The following is a 21,937-nucleotide window of genomic DNA, read 5'->3' on the forward strand; positions in this document are numbered from 1 at the left end:
TTTCCTCCTTGGGAATCCTTGAATTCCTGTTGTTGAGCCTCGATCTTCACTGAGGGCCAGTCATCAACTGTTTAAGTGTTCAATTATCAATAAGCCGAAGTCTGTGGAAGGCCATAATGGCCCTGCTTTAAGTGGTTCGCTGCTCCCGCAGCTCACCATGCTATCTCTGCCTCTGCCGCCATCTTGGATGTCCTACCTAACTCTTTATTAACCTCAGATGTCTATGAACATTTACTGAGAACAGATTATTGCACAAGTCATTGTACTATGGAGAATACAAATATAATGTAGTCTTTTTGTCCTAAATTCCTTTCTTTTTACGCTCTGGCAAGTTAATTAATTAATCTAGGATGTGTTTTTTTCTTTGTAATTGGGTTAATATTATAAGCCCCCCATACATAAATTTAAGAAACAGGGTTTCTCATGTGTGTGAATATCGTATCTGTGTTCCATGGTATTATATAGGCCTTGTTTTCAGCTGGCCTTATAGTCTGGCAAATGCATTGTCTGTCTTCTCTCACGAGGCCATGACTTAACAGTTACTAAGTTGTTCTTTTCAGCAGCAGTCCTTTCAGACTTCAAACTGGGCCTTCAGCAGCCACATGGAGGAAAATTTTATATAAATTAACTCATCTGAAAGGCGCACTAAAAATGGTTTGGTTTGGTTTTGATTTGATATAATAATCCTTTAAGAGACAAATTCTTCTAAACAACTTTTTCTGCAAGATTCTTTTAAGCACACAATAAAGAAAATGCAGTAATTTCTTACATCCATTTGGTTATTAGGTAATTATACTTCCTCAAAGAACTCGCTGTTACTAAGTACTGTCGAAACGTGGGTTTTCAGAGGCTGGAAATCACATAGGAGGCGACTGTCCATCTCTCTCTCAAGGATCAGTTGCTAGATTTGAACTATGTGCTTTTGGATTAGCAGTGCAACTCCTTACCACTAGCCACCAGAGCTTCCTTCAAATAATTTGCTTTGATTATTTTAATAATAAATAAATAACAACAACAACAACAACAGGCATTGGCAAAACAAAACAGATTGGCTTGGAACATTTTGAATCAGACAATAAATAAATATATATAACTCCTTTTAATATCTTTGTGAATAGTTAATAAAATGATTATTTTTATTAGAGCAATGAAAGTCACAAAGCTTTAGCAATACTGAGTGAGGCAAAAAACAGAAGACAAAATATTCATCATCATAAATGAAAGATGCTACCATTCACCTCACAAATATTAAATAAAAAATTAAATATAATAGGAACGAAATACTATGAAAGTCCTGCATTGTTATCTAATGCTACTATAATGTAGTTAGCTGACAGTTCAAAATATCTTAAGTTAAACATTTAATAGTTAAATATTTTCAAGAACTGATGAAAGCTTAATTGTTCTGACTAAAATTATTCTATTTAGCACTATGTGGTGCTGGAGAAGAGTATCGAATATACCATGGACTTACAAAAGAACTGGTCTGTCCCAGAAAGGGTGAAACCAAGCTTCTCCTGAGAGGCAAAGATATTAAAGCTCCTTCTCACATACTTTTGGCATGTTGCCAGGAGGGACCAGTTCTTGGAGAAGGACATCATGATTGGAAGGGTGGAGGGACAGCGTAGGAGAGGAAGATCCCAGATGAGATTGGTTGCCTCAGTGAGTGAAGTGATAAGGGGTAGGTGTGTGGGTGAAAATGACACAGGCTCAGAATAGAGCAGGGTTAAGAGCCACTCTGAGTCACAGCCAACTCGACAGCACATAACAACAACAACAACATGCCAATCTTAAAGAACAAAGCTTTAGACTTCATCCAAATGAAAAACATTTGTTCTACAAAGAACTAGTTAAAAGAATTTAAAGACAACCCACAAATTAAAAACTTATTTGCAGCCACATCTATCTGGCAAGAGGACTGCATGCAGGATATATGAAGAGCTTACAAAACTCAGCAATAGGATAGCCAAGTGATGCCAGTGAACATGGTAGAGCAGGCAGCTCTAAGGGCCCACCCCTCCTCGGAAATACCAAAATAATGAGCAAAAACTGTCCAAGGAAACTTTACAGAGCTCTAGAAAATACTCAAAGGTCTGCATTGCCTAAAGTAATGCAGAATCAAATGAAAATGTGACTTTAAAATGTTAAGCCAGTCTCCTAGCTCTTGTCCCAAACACCTCCTCAGCTGGGTGGGTCTTGAAGATGGAAGTGTCACATTTCCAGTGTGGAACTCTCACATCAGGTTATAGAGGGAGGACAGTAGACCTAGTTCGCAAAAATTGTCTTTGTCTGCTTGAGTCTTTCTCAGGGGTACCCGAAAGATGCATACAAAGCACAAATTATTGTCTCAACTAACATATAAATGGGAAAGAAAAATGGGAAAAGATGCAAATTTCTAAAGTCAGAAATAAATGGTCAGAGGAGAAATATTCCTACCAGTCATACAGAAACAGAAAGGATTATAGAAAACTATAGTGAAGAACTGTTTGTTAACAAATTAGATCATCTGGATGAAAGGAACAAATTCCCAGACTCAGGAAGAAATAGAGAATTTCAAACAGCATCTATAGAAATGTAATAAATAAGCAAAAGTCTTTCAACACAGGAAGTTCTTCAAACAGATAGCTTCACTGAATAATTCTATTAAGCATTATCATCAATCTATTTCAAACTTTTCCCAAAATAATAGAAGACAGCATGTTCTTAATAATTCTCTGAAGCTAGAATTACCCTGCAAGTGGAACCAGATTAAGGTAAGATAAGAAAGGAAACTACAGACCAAATACATGATGAATATAGATACAATGGTAAGGAACTGGGCTACGAGCCCAAAGGCAGGCAGTTTGAATATACCAGCTGCTCTTCAGGATAAAGATAGACAGTCTCCTCTCATGAAGTTTACTGCCTCTGAAAAACCACTGGAGGGTCAGCTATGAGTCAGTTCTGACTCAACAGTACATAACAAAAAGAACAACAACAATAAAGTATTAGAAAACTGAATCCAATACCATATTAAAAGAATTCTATAAAATGTGCAACAATGAATGAATGAAAAAAAAATCCAACTTTTCTGTAAATTTTGTTAAAACCACAACTTACACAAGTTTTAAAAAAATTATATACCATGACCAAGTGGAATGTATTCTAGGAATGCTAGGTGCTTTAATGTTAGAAAGTCAATCAGTGAAATGCACTACATAATTGAAAGAAGAAAAAAAATACCCTATGAGGTCTTCTCAATTGATTGAGAAAAGGTATTTGACAAAATTCAACATGTTTTCAGGATTAAAAAAAAATCCAATAAAGACTATTTATGAAAAATCCTAACCTAACATATTGAAAACTTTAAAATCAGAAGCAAGAGAAGATTCCTGCTTTTATAGCGGTTATACAATATTGTACTAGAAATTTTAGTCTGAAGAATTAAGAAAGGAAAAGAAATAAAAGGGCATCCAAATCAGAAATGAACAAGTATAATGGTCTCTACTAACTGATGACATCACGTTATACAAAGAAAATTGCCAAGGTTCTTTTAAAAGCTAAAACAACAGAAGAGTTGGGTAAGAAATCCATTCAGAAATTAACAAGAACTGCTTAATGGATAATGAGTTTGACTTAGAAATGAGGGAAAATATTTTGGAACTAAAATGAGGTAGTTACTCCAAAAACATTGTACATGTGCTACACCCCACTGAATTGTACACTTTAATATGCTTCATTCTACATTAAGTGGATTTCACTAGAATTTTAAAAGAAGGTTTTGAATGAGTGAAAGAATTCAACTGTCCATCAACAGATGAAGAAATAAATCATGGTACACACAACGGAGTTTTTATTAACGCTGAAAGATAATAAGTGAAGACTTCAGTAATCACTGTTTAGCATAGATGCAGCTAGAGAACATTCTACTGGGTCAAGTCAATCATGAAAGGACAAATATTATCTAAGACTACTATTATGAAATTGCCGTTGTTCACTTTCAAGTCAGAATGACCCATAGGTTTTCAGAGACAGTTATCACACAAGGGGAGATTGTCCATTCTTTTCCCACAGAACAACAGGTGGATTCAAACCACATGCCTTTAGGATTAAAGTGCAATTTCTTACCACTTAAGCCACCAGAGCTAAGTAGTACACAACATTCTGCAAAGCTAAAGAAAGATTCATATGGAGAAAGAAAATCATCATTTGAGGGCTAAGAGATAATACATAAATAGCAACGCTACTAATGACTAATGGCAAATAAATAAATGGTAAAACTAGAGAATAAATAAATTTAATTTTTATAATGTAATCTCATATAAAAAACTGAAAAGCAAGTTAATTCTGTTGAGCAACACACTGACAATATATACATTAAAATAATTGTTACAGATTAAGAGCATGTTGTTTATCTTTTGCAGGACACTTTTATGTCTTTCTCTTTAATTGCTTAAGGCTTTCCCACCCCAAAAAAAGATCGAAGATCTTTTAATTGTGAAAGAAGGGTTTCCTATTATATCACAAGGTTTAATTTAAAAACCTACCAAAACTACAGGGTACATGTATCATAGCCTCTTTAGAAATTTTTGCACAAGGCACTAGACATTTCACAAAGTGGCTCTGTGAATCAGATATGAGTACAGATGTTTCCCAATCTAAAACGTCTGGCCAGGAGCAGACACGCGGAAAGCATATGCAGTGTCTAAATACCACCTGCAAGGTCAAGTGACAGACTAGCTAAATCACTTGACTACGATTTCATCCTTTCCCTACTTGTCTTTTATAAGAAAAAAGGAACTCCTTTCCCCCACAAGTTGTGAAACAGGGTCATTATCTGATGAGAAATGAGAGGGGAAAGTGGGCATAAGAGAGCTGGTTGCTTCTGGCTGTGGGCAACCCCGTGTGTACAGAACAGAGCTGCTACACAGGGTTTTCAAGGTTGTCTGTCAGGAGCAGATCTCAAGCTTGCCCCTATTTTCCACCTGTGAGCTTGATCACACCTTATTTGCACAGTACATTCCAAATATGTGATGAAAGTAACAAAGACAGTGGTTAAAACACATTCCATTGAGATCTACAGCCTTGGAAACCCAATGGAATGTTGTCATTAGTTGGAATCAACTCAATGGCAGTGGATTACTATCATTAAGAACTGACATTTCTTTTCTGTTTGTGATAAAAGATACAATGTAAAATGAAGGAAATTAAGTAAAAACTAGCTGATGTTAAATGGATCTTAGCTGAAAGCAGGGAATATCAGAAGAATGTCTATCTGTATTTCATTGATTATGCAAAGGCATTTGACTGTGTGGATCATAACAAACTGTGGCTAACTCTGAGAAGAATGGGAATCCCAGAACACTTGAGCATGCTAATGAGAAACCTATACTTGGACCAAGAGGCAGTTGTCAGAACAGAGCAAGGGAACACTGCATGTTTCAAAACTGGGAAGGATGTACGCCAGGGATGTGTCCTATCTCCATACCTTTTCAACCTGTATGCAGAGCAGATTATCAGAGAGGCTGGGCTCTATGAGGAGAAGTGTGGCATCAGGATTGGTGGAAGATCTATTAACAATCTGCGTTATGCAGATGACACAGTCCTGCTTGCTGAAACTGAGGAGGACCTGAAATGCTTGCTGCAGAGGATCAAGGACTGCAGCCTTCAGTATGGATTGAGGCTCAATGTCAAGAAGACAAAGATTCTCACCAATGGACCAATTGGCAGCAATCAGGATGGATGGTGAAGAGATTGAGACTGTTAACAACTTTAGTCTGGTTGGCTCCACGGTCAACACTCTTGGCACCAGTAGCCAGGAAATTAAAAAGTGTATTGCCATGGGAAAGTCTGCTGTTAGGGACCTCTCCAAAGTACTGAAGAGCAATGGTGTCACCCTGGAGACTAAGGCACATCTGATACAGGCAATGGTCTTCAAAATCACTTGTTATGCATCAGAGAGTTGGACAATGACTAGGAAGGATAGAAAAAGAATTGATGCCTTTGAACTGTGTTGCTAGAGAAGAGTATTGAATGTACCATGGACTGCCAAGAAAACAGATTCATCCTGGAGAGGGTTAAACCTGGCTGCTCCTTGGAGGCAAGGATTCTGGGGCTTTGTCTGACATACTTTAGACATGTTGTAAGGAGGAACAGGTCCTTGGAGAGGGACATCATGCTTGGGAGGGTGGAGGGACGGCGCAAGAGGGGAAGGCCCTCTATGAGGTGGACTGATTCAGTGACTGGGGTAATCGGGATGGGTGTGTCAGAGGCAGTGTGATTGCCACAGGATAGAGCAGGGTTTAGGGCTGTTGTACATAGTGTCACTATGAGTCACAAGCGACTCGATGGCACATAACAACAACAATTTTGACTATGAGTAGGAAATGTCAATATGAACTCAAGATTTATTTTGCTTTACAAAGTGTATATAAGATCTGAACAGTGACTAGGGATGATAGAAAGAGAACTGATGTCTTTGAGCTGTGGTGTTGGAGAAGAGTATTGAATATACCATGAACTGCCGGGAGAACAAACAAGTTCGTCCTGGGGAGGATGAAGCCAAGCTGCTCCTTGGAGGCAAGGATTCTGAAGCTTCATCTGACATACTTGGGAAATGTTGCAAGGAGGGACCAGTCCTTGGAGAGGGACATCATGCTTGGGAGGGTGGAGAGACAGCACAGGAGAGGCAGACAGACCCTTGATGAGATGGATTGATTCAGTGACTGGGTTAATCGGGGTAGGTGTGTTGGAGACAATAAGATTGCCATAGAATAGAGCAGGGTGTAGGGCTGTTGTGCATAGGACTGCTATGAGTCACAGGCAACTCTACGGCAAATAACAATAACAACAACTGTCTGCTAAAAAGACTAGGAAACAGTGGTCATTTCCGTAGAAATAAGGACATGTAGCACCCAGATTGTGATAGCTAACATCATTTCTTCCCAAAGGAACAAGGCTCAGAGAAGACATGATTTCTTGAAGGAGCTCAAACTGGGCAAAGGAATAATGACAACAATGGACTGAAATACTTCACAAATAGGCAAATCCATAGTCTGTAATGAAAAGTGGAAACAAATCATTAATCACTGTGGGTGACATTACATAACTCACTCATTATTCTGAAAACTTGTAAGGAAAGCAAAAATAAACATTTACTATGTTTTTCCCAAATGAATAATTAGGGAAAAAATATTCATTCAAATGAGCTATCCTTCAGGATAACCAAATGTTAAAGCATATATTCTTAAAATTATTCCAACTAATAAATAACGCAGAAATTAAAGAATTAGAATATCATTACTTACAACCTCCAGTGAATGAACAGAGTTAGGCAATGATTACTAAGCAACTGCTGATATTACAAAAAAGAAAGAAAATTTAGAAATCTACACCACCATTTATGAAGCAGTACAGAAAAAAAAATAATATAAACCTTTAGATTCAGCAATTCATTTACAGAATATACATGGAGTGGGGAAATACAGTAAATGATACCCCTAGGACAACATCAAGGATCTCCTATGGCTTAGAGATAAGGAAATCTGTTGCTACCCCAAAGGCACGTGGTTTGAATCCATCAGCCACTCCATGGGAGAAAGATGGACAATCTCCTCCCATGTGATTTACTGCCTCTGAAAACCCACTAGAGGGTCAGCTATGCATCAGTTCTGACTCAATGTTCCTCAACAACAATGGGAAGACATCAGCAAAATCTAGTCTGAGTAATTTCAAAAGGCAAGTGACTGGGTTTCTTTAGGGGTGAAAAAAATTACAAGGAAGATTAGAATGGAGAAGAAACCTACAGACTAAAAGAGATCAATGAGACATATATGATGACAACATAGTGAATATAACAAGACACTCAAGCACGTCAGAGGTGGTGAGGGCGGAACACGGTCCCTCAGGTTTCTGCTGTATGTACAGGAGCTGGGAGTGGAGCCAATTTGATAGCCCCTAAAAACAACATGAGACACATCAACAAACTGTCATCTAAGGACCCGTTCCACATCTTAATGCCAACAAACTATTGAAATTTTACTAACCAGCTGGACAAAATTTGAATATGTCTGTATTTCATAACATCTTGAAATCATTATTTTAAAAAAATGGTTAATTACTTCTTATTAAGTAAAAATTTTAAATTAATCATTATTAGTAAGTCAGTGAAACAGTAACTCTTGTCAGCAATTATTAATAAATAATATAAATAAATAACTAGATGGTCCCTGTGAGATATTTATTGTTAATATGTGAACTTTTTTCCTTTTAAACAAATATTTCAACTGGGATTATCCAATGCTTGGCATTTGCTTCAATATGACGTGAGAGATGGAGACCATGTATGAGGTGAATCGAGATTGGCCTTGAGTTTAAATTGCTTGAAGGTGGGAGCAAACACAAATCCCTTTGAGATATGAATTGCTTAGACTTTTCCATAATAAAAATAAATGTCATATGTGAATATCCATGTGTGTGTGTGCATCAAGCACTCTGCTAGTTTCTGAGGAGACACATTTTATAAGGTCCTATATGATTGACCACAGTTAGCTTGCTATTATGCACATGATCCATACCCAAAGCCACTGCCTTTGAGTTGGTTCTGTTTCACCCTTCACTACTTTTCTGGGACTGTAAATCTTTACAGAGGAAAGATGTTCAACTTTCTCCCTCTGAGTGGATGGTGGATTCAAACTGTTGACCTTTTGGTTAGTAATGCAACATGTAATCCACTGTGCCATAAATATTTATCTGTTAACTGAAAACCAGAGGAAAAGGAAGAAATGAGAGAAGGGGAGAGGTGGAGAGAGAAAGGAAGTGAGGGAAGGAAGAAGAAGAGACAAGAGACAGGCCTTGCCCCAGTAACGACCAAGCGCAGCTCATGCTTACCGGCACCTTCATTTTAAATTCCTCCCGGTAGTACTTAATGCCGATGTCTGTGAAGGCTCTCTGGATAAAATGAGACGGACGAAGGATGAATATGAGCTGCAAGTTTCCTGGAAATGCTACCTAGAAGGAATATGAAAAGTGTCAAGGGGGGAAAAACAGATATTCATTCCAAGAGCTATGTAGGCCGTTTCTTACCAAGGAGCCCAAATGAAAAATTCAAAGTGGATGACATGGATGGCAAGAATGGATTGCACAGGATGTCAGAACTGAAGGCACCTTGGAGATCAAACTAAAACAAACCTACTCTCAGCGAAGTGGATTCTGACCCAGAGTGATCCTCTATCAGGTTCTGAGGCTATGGGTCCTTACAGGAATAAACTACCCAGACTGCCCATCTCTTTACCAAAGATCAGCTGGTCTAATTTGAACTGCTGACCGTTTAGTTAGCAGCTTAATTCATTATGTGCCACCAAAGCTCCTACAGATAATCCAATCCTTTTCCTTAAAGAAAAAGAAAATCAAACCACAACAACTAAGCAAACAAGAAACATTGCTCTTTCTGACTTTAAAAAGAATTCATACTATTTACAGAACATGTTGGAAATTAATAGAAACACACCCTTGGAAAAGAAAACTATTCATGATTTTATAATCACATTTCGTATTTCCATTTATTTACTGTTGGGCTATTTAATGATAAGAATGTACCACAGAAATATTTTATAACTTACTTTTTCACTTAATATTACAGCAAGAGCCTTTATTCATGTTAGTAGAATTCTGCAGAAACATTCTTTTTTCACAGGTTGCAATCTATTGAACCAATTCCTTATGTTCTTCCATATTTTTACTACAGGATTATGAACCACCTGAACTTTTAAACTTGAAGATTTTAAAACTGAGGATTTAAAATTGTATAACTGGAGAGGGTGAAACCAAGCTGCTCTTTTGAGGAATGGATATTGAAGCTCTGTGTCACATACTTTGGGCATGTTGCCAGGAGGGACCAGTACCTGAAGAAGGACATCATGTTTGGAAGGGTGGAGGGACAGCGCAGGAGAGGAAGACCTCAGATGAGATGGATTGACTCAGTGACTGGGGTAATGGGCGTAGGTGTGTCAGAGGTAATGAGGTTGGCTCAGGATAGAGCAGGGTTTAGAGCTGTTGTACATATGCTGACTCCTATTTTGTGCATATGAGTCATACACAACTCGAAGGCAGGTAACAATAATGTAGATCTTATCATCAGTAATACTTTCTGCACACAGTTTTGCAGTGAGTAATTTGTTGATGTTATCATTCTCAGATATTTGTCCACAAGTGTTCCTTTTTATGATTTGCTGTTCAAAACATTGCTGTACAGATTTCATTTTCTAAACTAAATCAGGGGCTTCTGTTGCTTCAAAACATGGACCCCAATGCTGATAGCTTTGCTAAAGTCAACATATAGAGCTGGGAAGTAGTGAGCTGACACCATGCAAGATACGAATCAAAAAAGAAAAGGATTTCACAGACAATGTTCACTAATTTGTTTTATTAGATATGCCATCCCAATTCCTAGGAATAATACTACATTATCTAAAATCTTTTACCAGTGGAGCTATTACTTCAGCTGACAAGATGTCAATGTTGTCCAACTCTTCTTAGTGGTAGTAAATTCTGAGTATTTGTATTTTTGTGTATATTTTTATGTCTGCATTAAATATATACCTTTGTTGGTGGTGCTGTTGTGTGTCGAGTTGACTATGACTCATAGTGACCATATGCATATCCTGCTCTATCCTGAGCCAATCTCACCGTCTCTGATATACACCTACTCTCACTACTCCAGTTATTATGTCAATCCATCTCATCCGGGTTCTTTCTTCTCCTTCTGAGCTGTCCCTCGACCCTTCCAAGCATGATACCCTTCTCCAAAGACTGGTCTCTCCTGGTTACCTGCTCAAAACGTGTGAGATAGAGACTCAAAACCCTTGCCTCCAAGGAGCAGTGTAGCTTCACCTTTTCTAGGAGAGACCTGTTAGTTCTCCTGGCAATGTATGGTGTATCAATACTCATCTCCAGCACTACAGCTCAAAGGCATCAATTCTGCTGTCCTCTTTGGTCATTGTCCAGCTCGCTGATGAATAGCAAGTACTATAGCATGGATCCAGTGCTCATTATTAATTAGTCTCTAGACTGACATCCTTGCTCTTCAGCACTCTAGATTTTCCCAATCCAATTTGTCTTTTTATTCCTGACTGCTGGTGCCAAGAGTGTTGACTGTGGAACCAAATAAGCTGAAATTGTTAACAATTTCAATCTCTTTTCCATCTATCATGATGCTACCTATTGGCCCAGTGGGGAGAATCTTTGTTTTCTTGATGTTGAGCTGTAATCTATATTGCAGACTACAGTTCTCGACCCTCTGCAGCTTCAGGCCCGCCTCAGTTTCAGCAAGTAAGGTTGTGTCATTTGCATAGCGTAGGTTGTTGTTGAGACTTCCTCCAATCCTGATGCCACACTCCTCATAAAGTTCAGCCTCTCAAATGATCTGTTCTACATCTAGATTGAAAGGTATGAAAGATGTATCCCTGATGAACTCCTTTACTGATTTTTGAACTGTGCAGTGTTTTCTTGCTCTGTTATGATGATTGCCTTCTGGTCCAAGTATAAGTTTCACATGAGCACAATCAAGTTCTGTGATTCCCATTTTTCCTTAAAGTCAGCCACAGTTTGTTGTGATCCACATAGTCAAATGCCTTTGCAAAGTCAATGAAACACAGATAGACATTCCTCTGATACTCTCTGCTTTCAGCCAAGATCCATCTTACATTGGCAATGTTGTCCCCAGTGCCACAGTTTCATATATATATATATGTTTTCGACCCCTAAAGATACATAAAAATCAGATTTATAGTGATACTGATAATAAAAGACAGTATTAATGACAAAGAAATAAAACAAAACATAGTTAGGTATCTGACTTGTATCAGTACCAACTTGGGACTAAGTTGTCAGAACAGAATTCTACCATAAGTCTGGGACTCCTTGATTATAAATAATACTGAAATGAACATATTTATCCACATATTGGAACATTTTCTGGAGATAAAATTCTAGAATTATTGAGTCAAATAAATAGGCCCTCCTGACACCCCAACTCTTTGCCATCAAGTTGATTCTGACTCACAGAGACTCTCCCTCCACTGAGTTTCCAAGACTGTAAATCATTACCAAAGGAGCCTGTGCATCTTTCTTCCACAGAGTGACTGGAGGCTTTGAATCACTGACCTTGTCATTAACATCCCTACACTACTCTTCCAGGGCCAAGTGGCTCTCAAGAAGTACTGCCCTCATCTCGGGGTAAGGCCCTGAGAACTGAGATAATCCCCAAATCTGTATAACTACTTGATGGCAACAACTGAAACCCAACTCTTTCACCATCCGAGCTTTCCGGTGGTCCAGCAGCTTCCCCAAACGAACTTCCTGAGGTTCTTGTTAATAATCTGGTCCCCACCCTGTAAAATCTTGATTAGCACTCGGGTGAAGTCTAGATATCTGTATTTCTCAGTAAGCAAACCCCACTGAAGGATAAAGGCAGCACTGGTGGTTGAGTGGTGGGAGCTACACTGTCAACCCAAAAACACACTGCTCGAATCCACCAGCTACTCCTTGGGAGGAAGATGGGAAATCTCTTCTCAGGCAATTTTCAGTCTCTGAAAACCCACTGGTCTTGGTCTGTTCTGACTTACTAGCACACAACAATAACCGAGGGCTGCCACAAGTCAGGACCAGCTTAATTGCACCTGTCAACGACAACACCACAACAATGCAGTGCAGAATCTTTAGCCACAAAAATAATAAGTGAAATTCTGGGAAAAATTACTCAGAAGAAATAAGATCATTCTGGCATCTCTGAGCTCTGGGCAACCAGAGCTCTCCACAGGCCAGACCTCTGGAGTGCCCGGACCCATGGGCACTGTCCAATCAGGTATCTGATCTACAGGGCTGCAGTTTTCCCAATCACAACTCATCTAACCACAACTAAACAAAAGGGACAAAGCCATACATGCCCAACAGGAAAGGGGTCCACCTCTTTCTGCCTTTGGAATGAAGCTAGTTGGTAGAGACTTACGCTGGAACTCAGGCCCACCTCCCTAGTGGTTTGGATCTACCAGTAGCGCTTCTGGACAAAGATCAGTCCCAGAAACCCAATGAAGGGTCAGCCCAGCTATGAGTTGGTTCCAACTAGAAGACAATGGGTAATGAGAAGAGCCTTCCAATTTTTTTTTCTCGGTCTCATTTCTTATTTCAATTTTATATTGGTTTGCTGTCTGGAGTCTTAGGTGCATCTGATCCAGGCCATAGTCTTTGTAATTGCTTTTTATGTGTCAGAAAGCTGGATGATGACTAGGGATAGAGAATTGATGCCTTTGAGCTGTGGTGCTCAAGAAGAGTGTTGAATATATCATGGACTGCTAGGAGAACAAGTATAGGTTCAGCCTAGAGAGGGTGAAACCAGGCTGCTCCTTGGAGACAAGGATTCTGAAGCTTCATCTGACATAATTTGGGCATGTTGCAAGGAGGGACCAGTCATTAGAGAGGGACATCATGCTTGGGAGGGTGGAGGGACAGCACAGGAAATGAAAACCCTCGATGAGATGAATTGATTCAGTGACTGGAGTAATGAGGGTAGGTGTATCAGAGACAGTAAGGTTGGCACAGATAGAGCAGGTTTCATTCAGGACTATTGTATATAGGATCACACGAGACTCGATGGCACATAACAACAACACTGGTTTGCTTACAAAGTTTGTATACATTGTATTTCACACTACTCCACTCATATTGTGGTTCATACAAGCATTCCTATGCACTATGTTTTCTAAAATTAACCACCATGGACCTTGCCCATCATTACCTTATCTTTTCAGGTCCCCACCAGATTGTTCTCATTTCCTTCACGCCCTCCCTTTACCCACCAAAATTTGCAACCCTGTGGTTTCGCCCCTACCCATCCTCACCCCTCTGCTCCTACTCCCTACCCCCTTGGGTTCCCATACATGTTTTACCAGTTACCCTTCTATTTTTAGTATTCATCCTTATGAGACTGATTTCACTCAGCATAATGCTCTCCATCCAGTCTCTCCCAAGTTCTGTAGTATGTTCAAAATCATTGCTCCTGAGCGCTGCCATAGTTTTCCATTAAATGTAAATGTACCACAATTTCTCAATCCATTTGGTTGTGGCTGGGCATTTGGGCTGTTTCCATGTTCCTGTGATGGTGTATAATGCTGCTATGAATATTGGTGTACAGATCTCTGTTTGTGTCTCAGTTCTAATTTCCCTGGGGAAATTACTATTCCCAATAGCTGAGTTGAACCTTGCATTTTTGTTATGTCATGGCAAAATAAATGAGTGGAGACATTGTTTAAGGATCAGAATGAGTCCCAAAAGTCATCTGAGAGAAATTGTATATGCATGACTATATCTGCAACTTTTTCTGTAAACGAGTGCAAGATTTCAAATGTCCTTTCTTTGGTCCTAAGCCCCTGCATAGATTCACCACGTCCCACTCTTCATTCTTCAACCAGAACCTACTTCCTGCAGGTGTGATGGCCTGAGGCAGCGCAGCCTGCCCAAGTGGCCATGTTCACAGGTCTAAGACTCAGAACTGTGTGTCTACCTGCCAAAATGCAGAGTCCAGAGACCAAAAGCAGACTAACAAGATGGGGGGGGGGGTGGAACACTGCACAAGGCTGCACATTTTATTGCTGAAAGCAAATCCGTTATGATGGAGTCATAACTGTCTCACAGCTGACCTTCCGTTGGGTTTTCAACCTAAATCATGTGGGATAAGAGACTTCCCATCATTCTCCCTCCGAGGTTCTGGGGGATTTGAACCACTGGAGAGTCACGGTCTTTGAAGCAGCAGCAAAACCCCGAGGGACTACACCATCAGACCTTGAATCAAGCAAGTGAAATATGTTTCATTTCATTTCAGCACCATTCATCTAGTATGTGAGATTATCTGAATACTGAGACATGCTGTTAGTTGTTATGTATCATCAAGTTGGGCAAAACTCATAGTGACTGTATGGACAACAGATCAGAACTGTGACCGATTCTGTGGCATCTCCAGTATCTCTGACACACTTGAGCCCACTGCTGCAGCTACTGCATCAATCCACCAGGCTAAGAGCTTTTCCCTTCCTTCCATCTTTCCAAGCACAAAGTCTCTTCTCCAAGGCATAATCTCTCCTAGCAACATACCCAAAGTATATGAGATGAAGCTTTGCTATCTTTGCCTCCAAGCACTCTGGCTGCTCCTTCTGCAAGACAGATTTGTTTGTTCTTTTGGAAGTCCATGGGATATTCAGTACTCTTCTCCAACACCACAGCTCGAAGGAGTCAATCTGGCTGTCATTCTTATTTATTCTCCAGCTTTCAAATGCGTAGCAAGTGATTGAAAAGATTATGGCCTGAATCATGCACACCTTAGTCCTCAAACTGACATCACGGCTCCTCAATAATCTGCAGAGGTTCCTGACTGCAAATATTCCCAATGCAGTACATCTCCTGATCTCCTGACTGCTGGTACCATGGGCGTTGATCATTGATCCAAGTAAGCTGAAGTCATTTGTCAATCTTTTCTCCATCTATCATGATGTTGCCTCTTGATCTAGGGGTGAGAATTTTTGCTTTCTTGACTTTGAGATGCAATCTATACTGAAGGCTATATTCTTTGATCTTCAGTAGCAAGTGCTCAAGTCCTTCTTAGTTCCAGCAAGCAAGCAAAGTTGTACTATCTGCATAACATAGGCTTTATGAATCTTCTCTGATCCTGATGTCATATTTTTCAGAGTCCAGCTTCTCAAATACTGTGTTCAGTATATAAATTAAATAGATATGGAGTTAGGATACAATCCTGACGCACACCTTTCTTAATTTTAAACCATGCAGTATTTCCACAACAGTCTCTTAGTCTAAGTATACATTTCATATGAGCACAATTAAGTGCTCTGGGATTCTTATTCTTCTCAATGTTAGTTATAATTTTCTATGATCCACACAGGCAAATGCCTTTGTATAGTCAATAAAGCACAAGTAGACATTCTTCTGGTATTCTCTGCTTTCAGCCTGGATCCATCTAACATCATCAGTGACGATAGCCTCTTTTAAATCTTCTGAATCCAAGCTTCCACAGAAGTAGCAGTGAAGAAATCAAATAATACAGCATGTCTGCTGCCAAAGATCTCTTTAAAGATCTAAAAAGCAAAGATAGCCCCTTGTGGACTGAAGTACAACCTTGTCCAAACTGTTCTATTTTCAATAGTGAGACATGGGCTGTTTAAAATTGGATTATCTCCAAAGCAAACCCTAAGACAAGAATGTGGGTATATGTATTTATTTTGGGGGAGAAGGTGGTTCTAAAAGCAGAGTAATTAGTATCACCAACAGAGGTAGGACTATGATAGCTACAGAGCTAATATATTGGATACTTCTTTGGGCATGTTGCTAGGAGAAGCTATTCCTTGGGGAGGGACATGATACCTAGCAGGGGGGAAGGTCAGTAAAGGAGAGGAAGACCCTCAACCAGGTGGATTGACACAGTGACTGCTGCAATGGGTGCTAGTGTGTCAGGAAACATCAGGATGTCACAGGATAGGACGGGGTTCAGATCTGTTGTTCATAGGGCCGTTATGAGTTGTATTTGTCTCTACAGCACCTAACAACAACAGCTACAGGTAAAAGGGGCTGAGAATCTCTGAGATACTGTGTGGAATATACCTCAGAGTTGTCCACTGAGAGACACAGACATAAGGGTATGTATCCACTAACTCCCATAATTCAAAGGTTACTTCTGGGGCATTGACCTCCCAGCACGCTCTGCCTGCCCTTCTTATTGACCAGAGATCAGTAAGGCGGAGATGACTCAAGAGGCCTTGACATGCTCAGCACTGTCTACAGGTGATGGTTAGATGGCAGAGGGGGATGTGGATGAGAAACGCCAGCATCTGCCAATATCTTCCCAAACCTTAGCACACAATAATTGTCTTTTCCTTATGGAAATTGACACGAAATGGCTGAAGTGACTGTTTAAATGACTTTTTACGTATAGCACAAAAATACATATTTACAGCAATTCGTGTCAAGGACGCCTTTATGGAGCTCCACTTGTCCCTTCGTCTGTCGATAACAATGACGAACCCGATGCTGGCAGCCTCCACGCTGTAAAAACAAAGCGTAACAGAGATTAGGGAAGGAAGACACTCGTGGAGCTCTCATCGCAGCCTCCACGGCACTCCAGCCTTGCTGCAAACACCCACACTGAGAAAAGGGGGTAACAAGGTCCGAGCTCTCCCACCGTGAGACTGAAGAAGCACACTGGCTCATGTATGAAGGAAGATAAGCATGTTGGTGGAGCATCACATGCCCACAGTGAAGGCAAAGGACGTCAAGGGTGAGCCTTGCCACTCTCCCACTCCTAAGGCTGAAATCAGCACACCTATGCAAGTTGTTTATTGTTGTTATGCACCATCAATACGACTCCTCACAGTGACCCTAAGAACATCAGCCCTGAACTTTGGCCCGTCCTGAGCCAACCTCACCATCTCTGACACACCTAACCCCCTCACCACAGTCCCTGCCCAACCATCTCATCTAGGGTCTTCCTCTACAGTGCTGTCCCTCCACCCTTTCAAGCACAGTGTACCCCTCCAAGGGCTGGTCCCTTTTGGCAACATGCCCAAAGTAGTAAGACGGAGTTTCAAAATCCTTGCCTCCAAGAAGCAACCTGATTTCACCCTCTCCAGGACAGACCTATTTGTTCTTTTGAAAGTTCATCATTTACTTGGTACTCTTCTCCAGCACCACAACCTGAAGACATTTTTCCTTCTTCTATCATCCTTATTCACTGTCCAGCTTTCAGATGTGTACCAAGCAACTGAGAAGACCATGGCCTCAATTAGGCACACCTTAGTCTCTACACTGACATCGTTGTTCTTTTGCAATCTGGATAGGCAGAAGTCAAGACATCAAACTATGTACTACAGTTGGCAAGTCTACTACAAAACGCCTCTTTGAAATCTTAAAAAAGCAAAGATGTCACCCTGATGACTGAAGTACCACCCACCTTACCCACGCTGTGGTATTTTCAGCTGCCTCATGTGCATGTGAAAGCTAGACAATGCATTAAATTACGGTGCTGGCAAAATGTGGAATATATTATAGACCTCCGAAGAATGAGCAAATGTGAGTACAGCTACAATTCTCCTTTCAGATGCGGACTTCATTCTCACTTCCTCTGCCCCAGGATTTATGTGTTTTCATTTTTGACATAAAGGAAGCTTGTTGGTGAGTATATAGTCATTTGATATTTTTATGCCTAAGAATTTTAGTTTGCGTTCTTTATCTTATAGGATCTAATATACACCTATACACATCTATGAAATTCTTATCAAAATTAAGTTTAGTCACTACAAGAATATGCACTATCTGAACTTTCCTTCAGTTTCACCATGAGACACTGCAGCATCTGGTCGCTCAGAAAGATCTAGGTCTAGACCTTCTGACATAATTTTATTTCTTATTGCCTACCCTGGCAGACCCACTTGAACCATTCTGAGATACCTGGCATATCATGGATCCTTAGCTACAGTTAAGATCTTTTATGCTGCAACCTCACTTTTCTGGGTTTCCAGTCTTTTTCTGTGATTAAACAGAAGTGGTTTCTGATTGCAATCCATTCTTGACCCTATTACTTATAGGAGATACTTCAAATATGACAGCAGCTAGTCCCAGAATAAAAGACAACTTTGCAGCTAAAATATTGAGAGTTGCTTCAATTTGTTGGATTCAAAGAGAAAGGTCTGCCAGTGTCTCCTCACAACATGTAGAAAGGTGGTTCGGGAACTGTACTGCATGCCCCACAAATGCCACCATTCTTTTCTGTGGCTCCTTGGTCAGATCTATGCCCGATCCCAGAAGAGAAGACCATTTTTCATCTCTCTTCTCAGCGGGTGGGGGATCTCACTGTCACTCTTTCAGCACGTCATCCCTCAGGAAGCACTTGTTCCTGCAGAAAGGTTATCTTGTTTAATAAAGTAGAAAGTCCCTTCTTTAAAAAAGGAAGGCTTTCCATGTTGGGCTGACAGAGTGGCTACCCCAGGGTGCTAAACATAGTGGTGACTGTAAGGAGGGTGCAGGACTGGCAGTGGTTTGTTCCTTTGTAGATGGGATCATTGTGAGCCGGAACCACGTCAACAGCACATAATAAATAATGACATCAATACCGCTAGTACGTGCAGAAACAACGCACATCAATGGGGATTACCACCCTCCTCCAGTGCCTGGCGTTCCACAGGCCAACCAACCACATGCGTGAAATGTCATCCTCATGAAGACAAATAAGGAAGCTATTGGTTCCCTCTTAAGTCACCACAAAATTCTTACAATCCCTTTGAAACTCAAGAAGTCCTGAAAGTGGAGGCATTTTCTTTCTTTCTCTTTTAGGGGAGGTGTTCAGAGGTGGGGAAAGGACTCTGGAACCTGGTTCAAACTCCAGTGCTGTTATTTACAAGCACCGAGAAATGCTCAATTTCATTATCTGTAAAATGACGATACCACCACCAAGGGAGAGATTCCAAGCATTCATTTGAGAGCCCAGGCTTGAGTTCTGAATTCTACTATTTATATGTTATGTGTTTAGGTAGGAATGTTACTCAACTTACATAGTTTCATGGACTCTTCATTTAGAAAGAAGGAATAGTAGGATCTATCTCATAAAGCTGATGTGAGGATTAAATTATTATACCACCAGGGAGTGTCAGCTACGGGTCAGTTCCCATGCGATAATAAACAACAAAATACATCTATCTACAGATGTACAAAATGTTCAGAATAATGCCTGGCACTGGTAAAACTATATAAGCACTAACTATTATTATCATGAGGAGATCTTGAGGACTAGTGAGGAAAGAACTGGGTTGACAACCCCAAAGACAGGCAGTTTAAATCCACCAGATGCTCTGCGGGAGGAAGATGGGAAGTCTCCTCTCATGAAATTTACAGCTTCTGTAAACCCACTGGAGAGTCAGCTACAAGTCAGGTCCAACACAGCAGCCATGAGTGAGTGATTGTCATTATCAGTATTTCTCATGTGCTTCTCAAGGAGATTATAAGAGATCAAACACAGAAAAAGTACATTAAGGTTGTTAACAGTTATAGCTTGCTCAGCTCCACAACTAACATACTTGGCACCAGCAGTCAGGAAATCAAAAGACGAACTACATTGGGAAAAGATATTCTCAGGGACCTCTTCAGAGTACTAAGAAACAACAATGTCAGTCTAGAGATCCAAGCCATGGTCTTTGCAATTAGTTGCTATGCAACAGAAAGCTAGATAGTGACTAAGAATGACAGAAGAATTGATGCCTTTGAGCCGTGGTGCTGGAGAAGAATCTTGAAGAAATCATGAACCACCAAGAAAACAAATAGGTCTGTCTTGGAGAGGGTGAAACCAAGTTTCTCCTTGGAGTCTAGGATTTTGAAGCTCTGTCTTGCATGTGGCCAGAATCCTTGGAGGAGGACATCGTGCTTGGAAGGGTGGAGGGACAGCACAGGAGAGTAAAACCCCAGATAAGATGGATTGATACAGTAACTTGGTCAACAGGGGTTGGTGTGTCAGAGTCAGTGAGACCGGCTCAGGACAGGGCAGGCTTCAGAGCTATTGTACTTAGGTGCACTATGAGTCACAGGCAACTTGATGGCACATAACAACAACAATAGTGAACCTTCAATGTTGCTATTTGCTATCAAGCCTGTCCTGACTTATGACTACTCCTGAAAACAAAAGAACGGGACCATTCAGTCTACAGTCTTTTCAAGTGCCAATTTTCAGAAGTAGGTCATCAGACCTTACTTCCCAGTCCATCTTAGTCTGGAAACTCCACTGGAACTTGTCCAGTAGCATAGCGACATGCAAGTCTCCCTTGAAGGATGAGCACTGGCTGTTCTTAAAGTCCCTCCAAACCCTCAACACTTTCTGATATTGTATAAAACGAAAATTTGATTTTAAATATCATTAAATAGAAATATATAAGTGATTGAAATAAATGCATTCTGATCCCCAAATACTAGAGCACTTATATTGTGGGATATAGAACTTATTTTCTTATTTTAACCCTGATAGTTATAGGGTGACTTAAGATTTGCCTCTAACTATATAGAAAATGACTAACTGAACCTTCACCATACCTTCTCTCTCTTTCAAACCTAAAAGTTAGGTTGATCATTTTTTATTCTTCCTCATATATTGAAATTGTTATTAGCTTTCATTTGCTTGGCTGCACAATCAACGCTCTTGGTACTAGCAGCCAGGAAATCAAAAGACAAATTGCATTGGGAAAGTGTGCTGTCAGAGACCTCTCCAGAGTACTGAAGAACAACAATGTCAGTCTGGAAACTATGGTGCACCTGATACAAGCATAGCTATGCTATGCTTCAGAGAGCTAGACAATGACTAGGGATGATAGCAGGATAATTGGTGCCTTTGAGCTGTGGTGTTGGAGAAGAGTATTGAATATACTATGGACTGCTAGGAGAGCAAACAGGTTTGTCCAGGAGAGGGTGAAACCAGGCTGCTCCTTGGAGACAAGGATTCTGAGGCTTCATCTGACATACTTTGGGCATGTTGCAAAGAGGGAGCCAGTCTTTGGAGAGGGAAGTCATGCTTGGGAAGGTAGAGGGACAGCAAAAAAGAGGAAGATCTTTGATGAGATGGATTGATTCAGTGACTGGGGTAATGAGGGGAGGTGTCAGAGACAATAAGGTTGGCTCAGGATAGAACAAGTTTCCGGGCCATTGTACATAGGGTCCCTATAAGTTGCAAGTGACTCCATGGCACATAACAACAACAACATCCACAATGTCACTATGCTTTCTCATTTTCCTGCAAGAACACCAAGGGCTTTGCTTAGAATGAATTCTAGCATGTAACTGTACTCCTCTCCTTGATGATAATGACAATTCCCAACAAAACCAAAGAGAATGAGAAGTGCTCTGGTGCACAGGAATGCCAGTGAGG

At 40.4% G+C, this 21,937-nt stretch overlaps 1 protein-coding gene across 1 annotated transcript in view; it reads right to left on the minus strand.

Moving 5' to 3' along the window:
• Positions 1-21,937, minus strand: part of MCF2L2 (MCF.2 cell line derived transforming sequence-like 2) — a 174,721-nt gene that overhangs the window by 66,263 nt on the left and 86,521 nt on the right. Inside the window, exons 4-5 of the mRNA XM_006884157.1 lie at positions 16,992-17,082; positions 8,869-8,988 (exon numbers count right to left, since the gene is read on the minus strand). Of these exons, the coding sequence (XP_006884219.1) occupies positions 8,869-8,988; positions 16,992-17,082 (211 nt within the window). The remainder of the gene's footprint in view (positions 1-8,868; positions 8,989-16,991; positions 17,083-21,937) is intronic.

The sequence above is a fragment of the Elephantulus edwardii genome, unplaced genomic scaffold (genome assembly GCF_000299155.1).
Source record: "Elephantulus edwardii isolate Elephantulus edwardi_28Jun2011 unplaced genomic scaffold, EleEdw1.0 scaffold00031, whole genome shotgun sequence".
Taxonomy (NCBI): domain Eukaryota; kingdom Metazoa; phylum Chordata; class Mammalia; order Macroscelidea; family Macroscelididae; genus Elephantulus; species Elephantulus edwardii.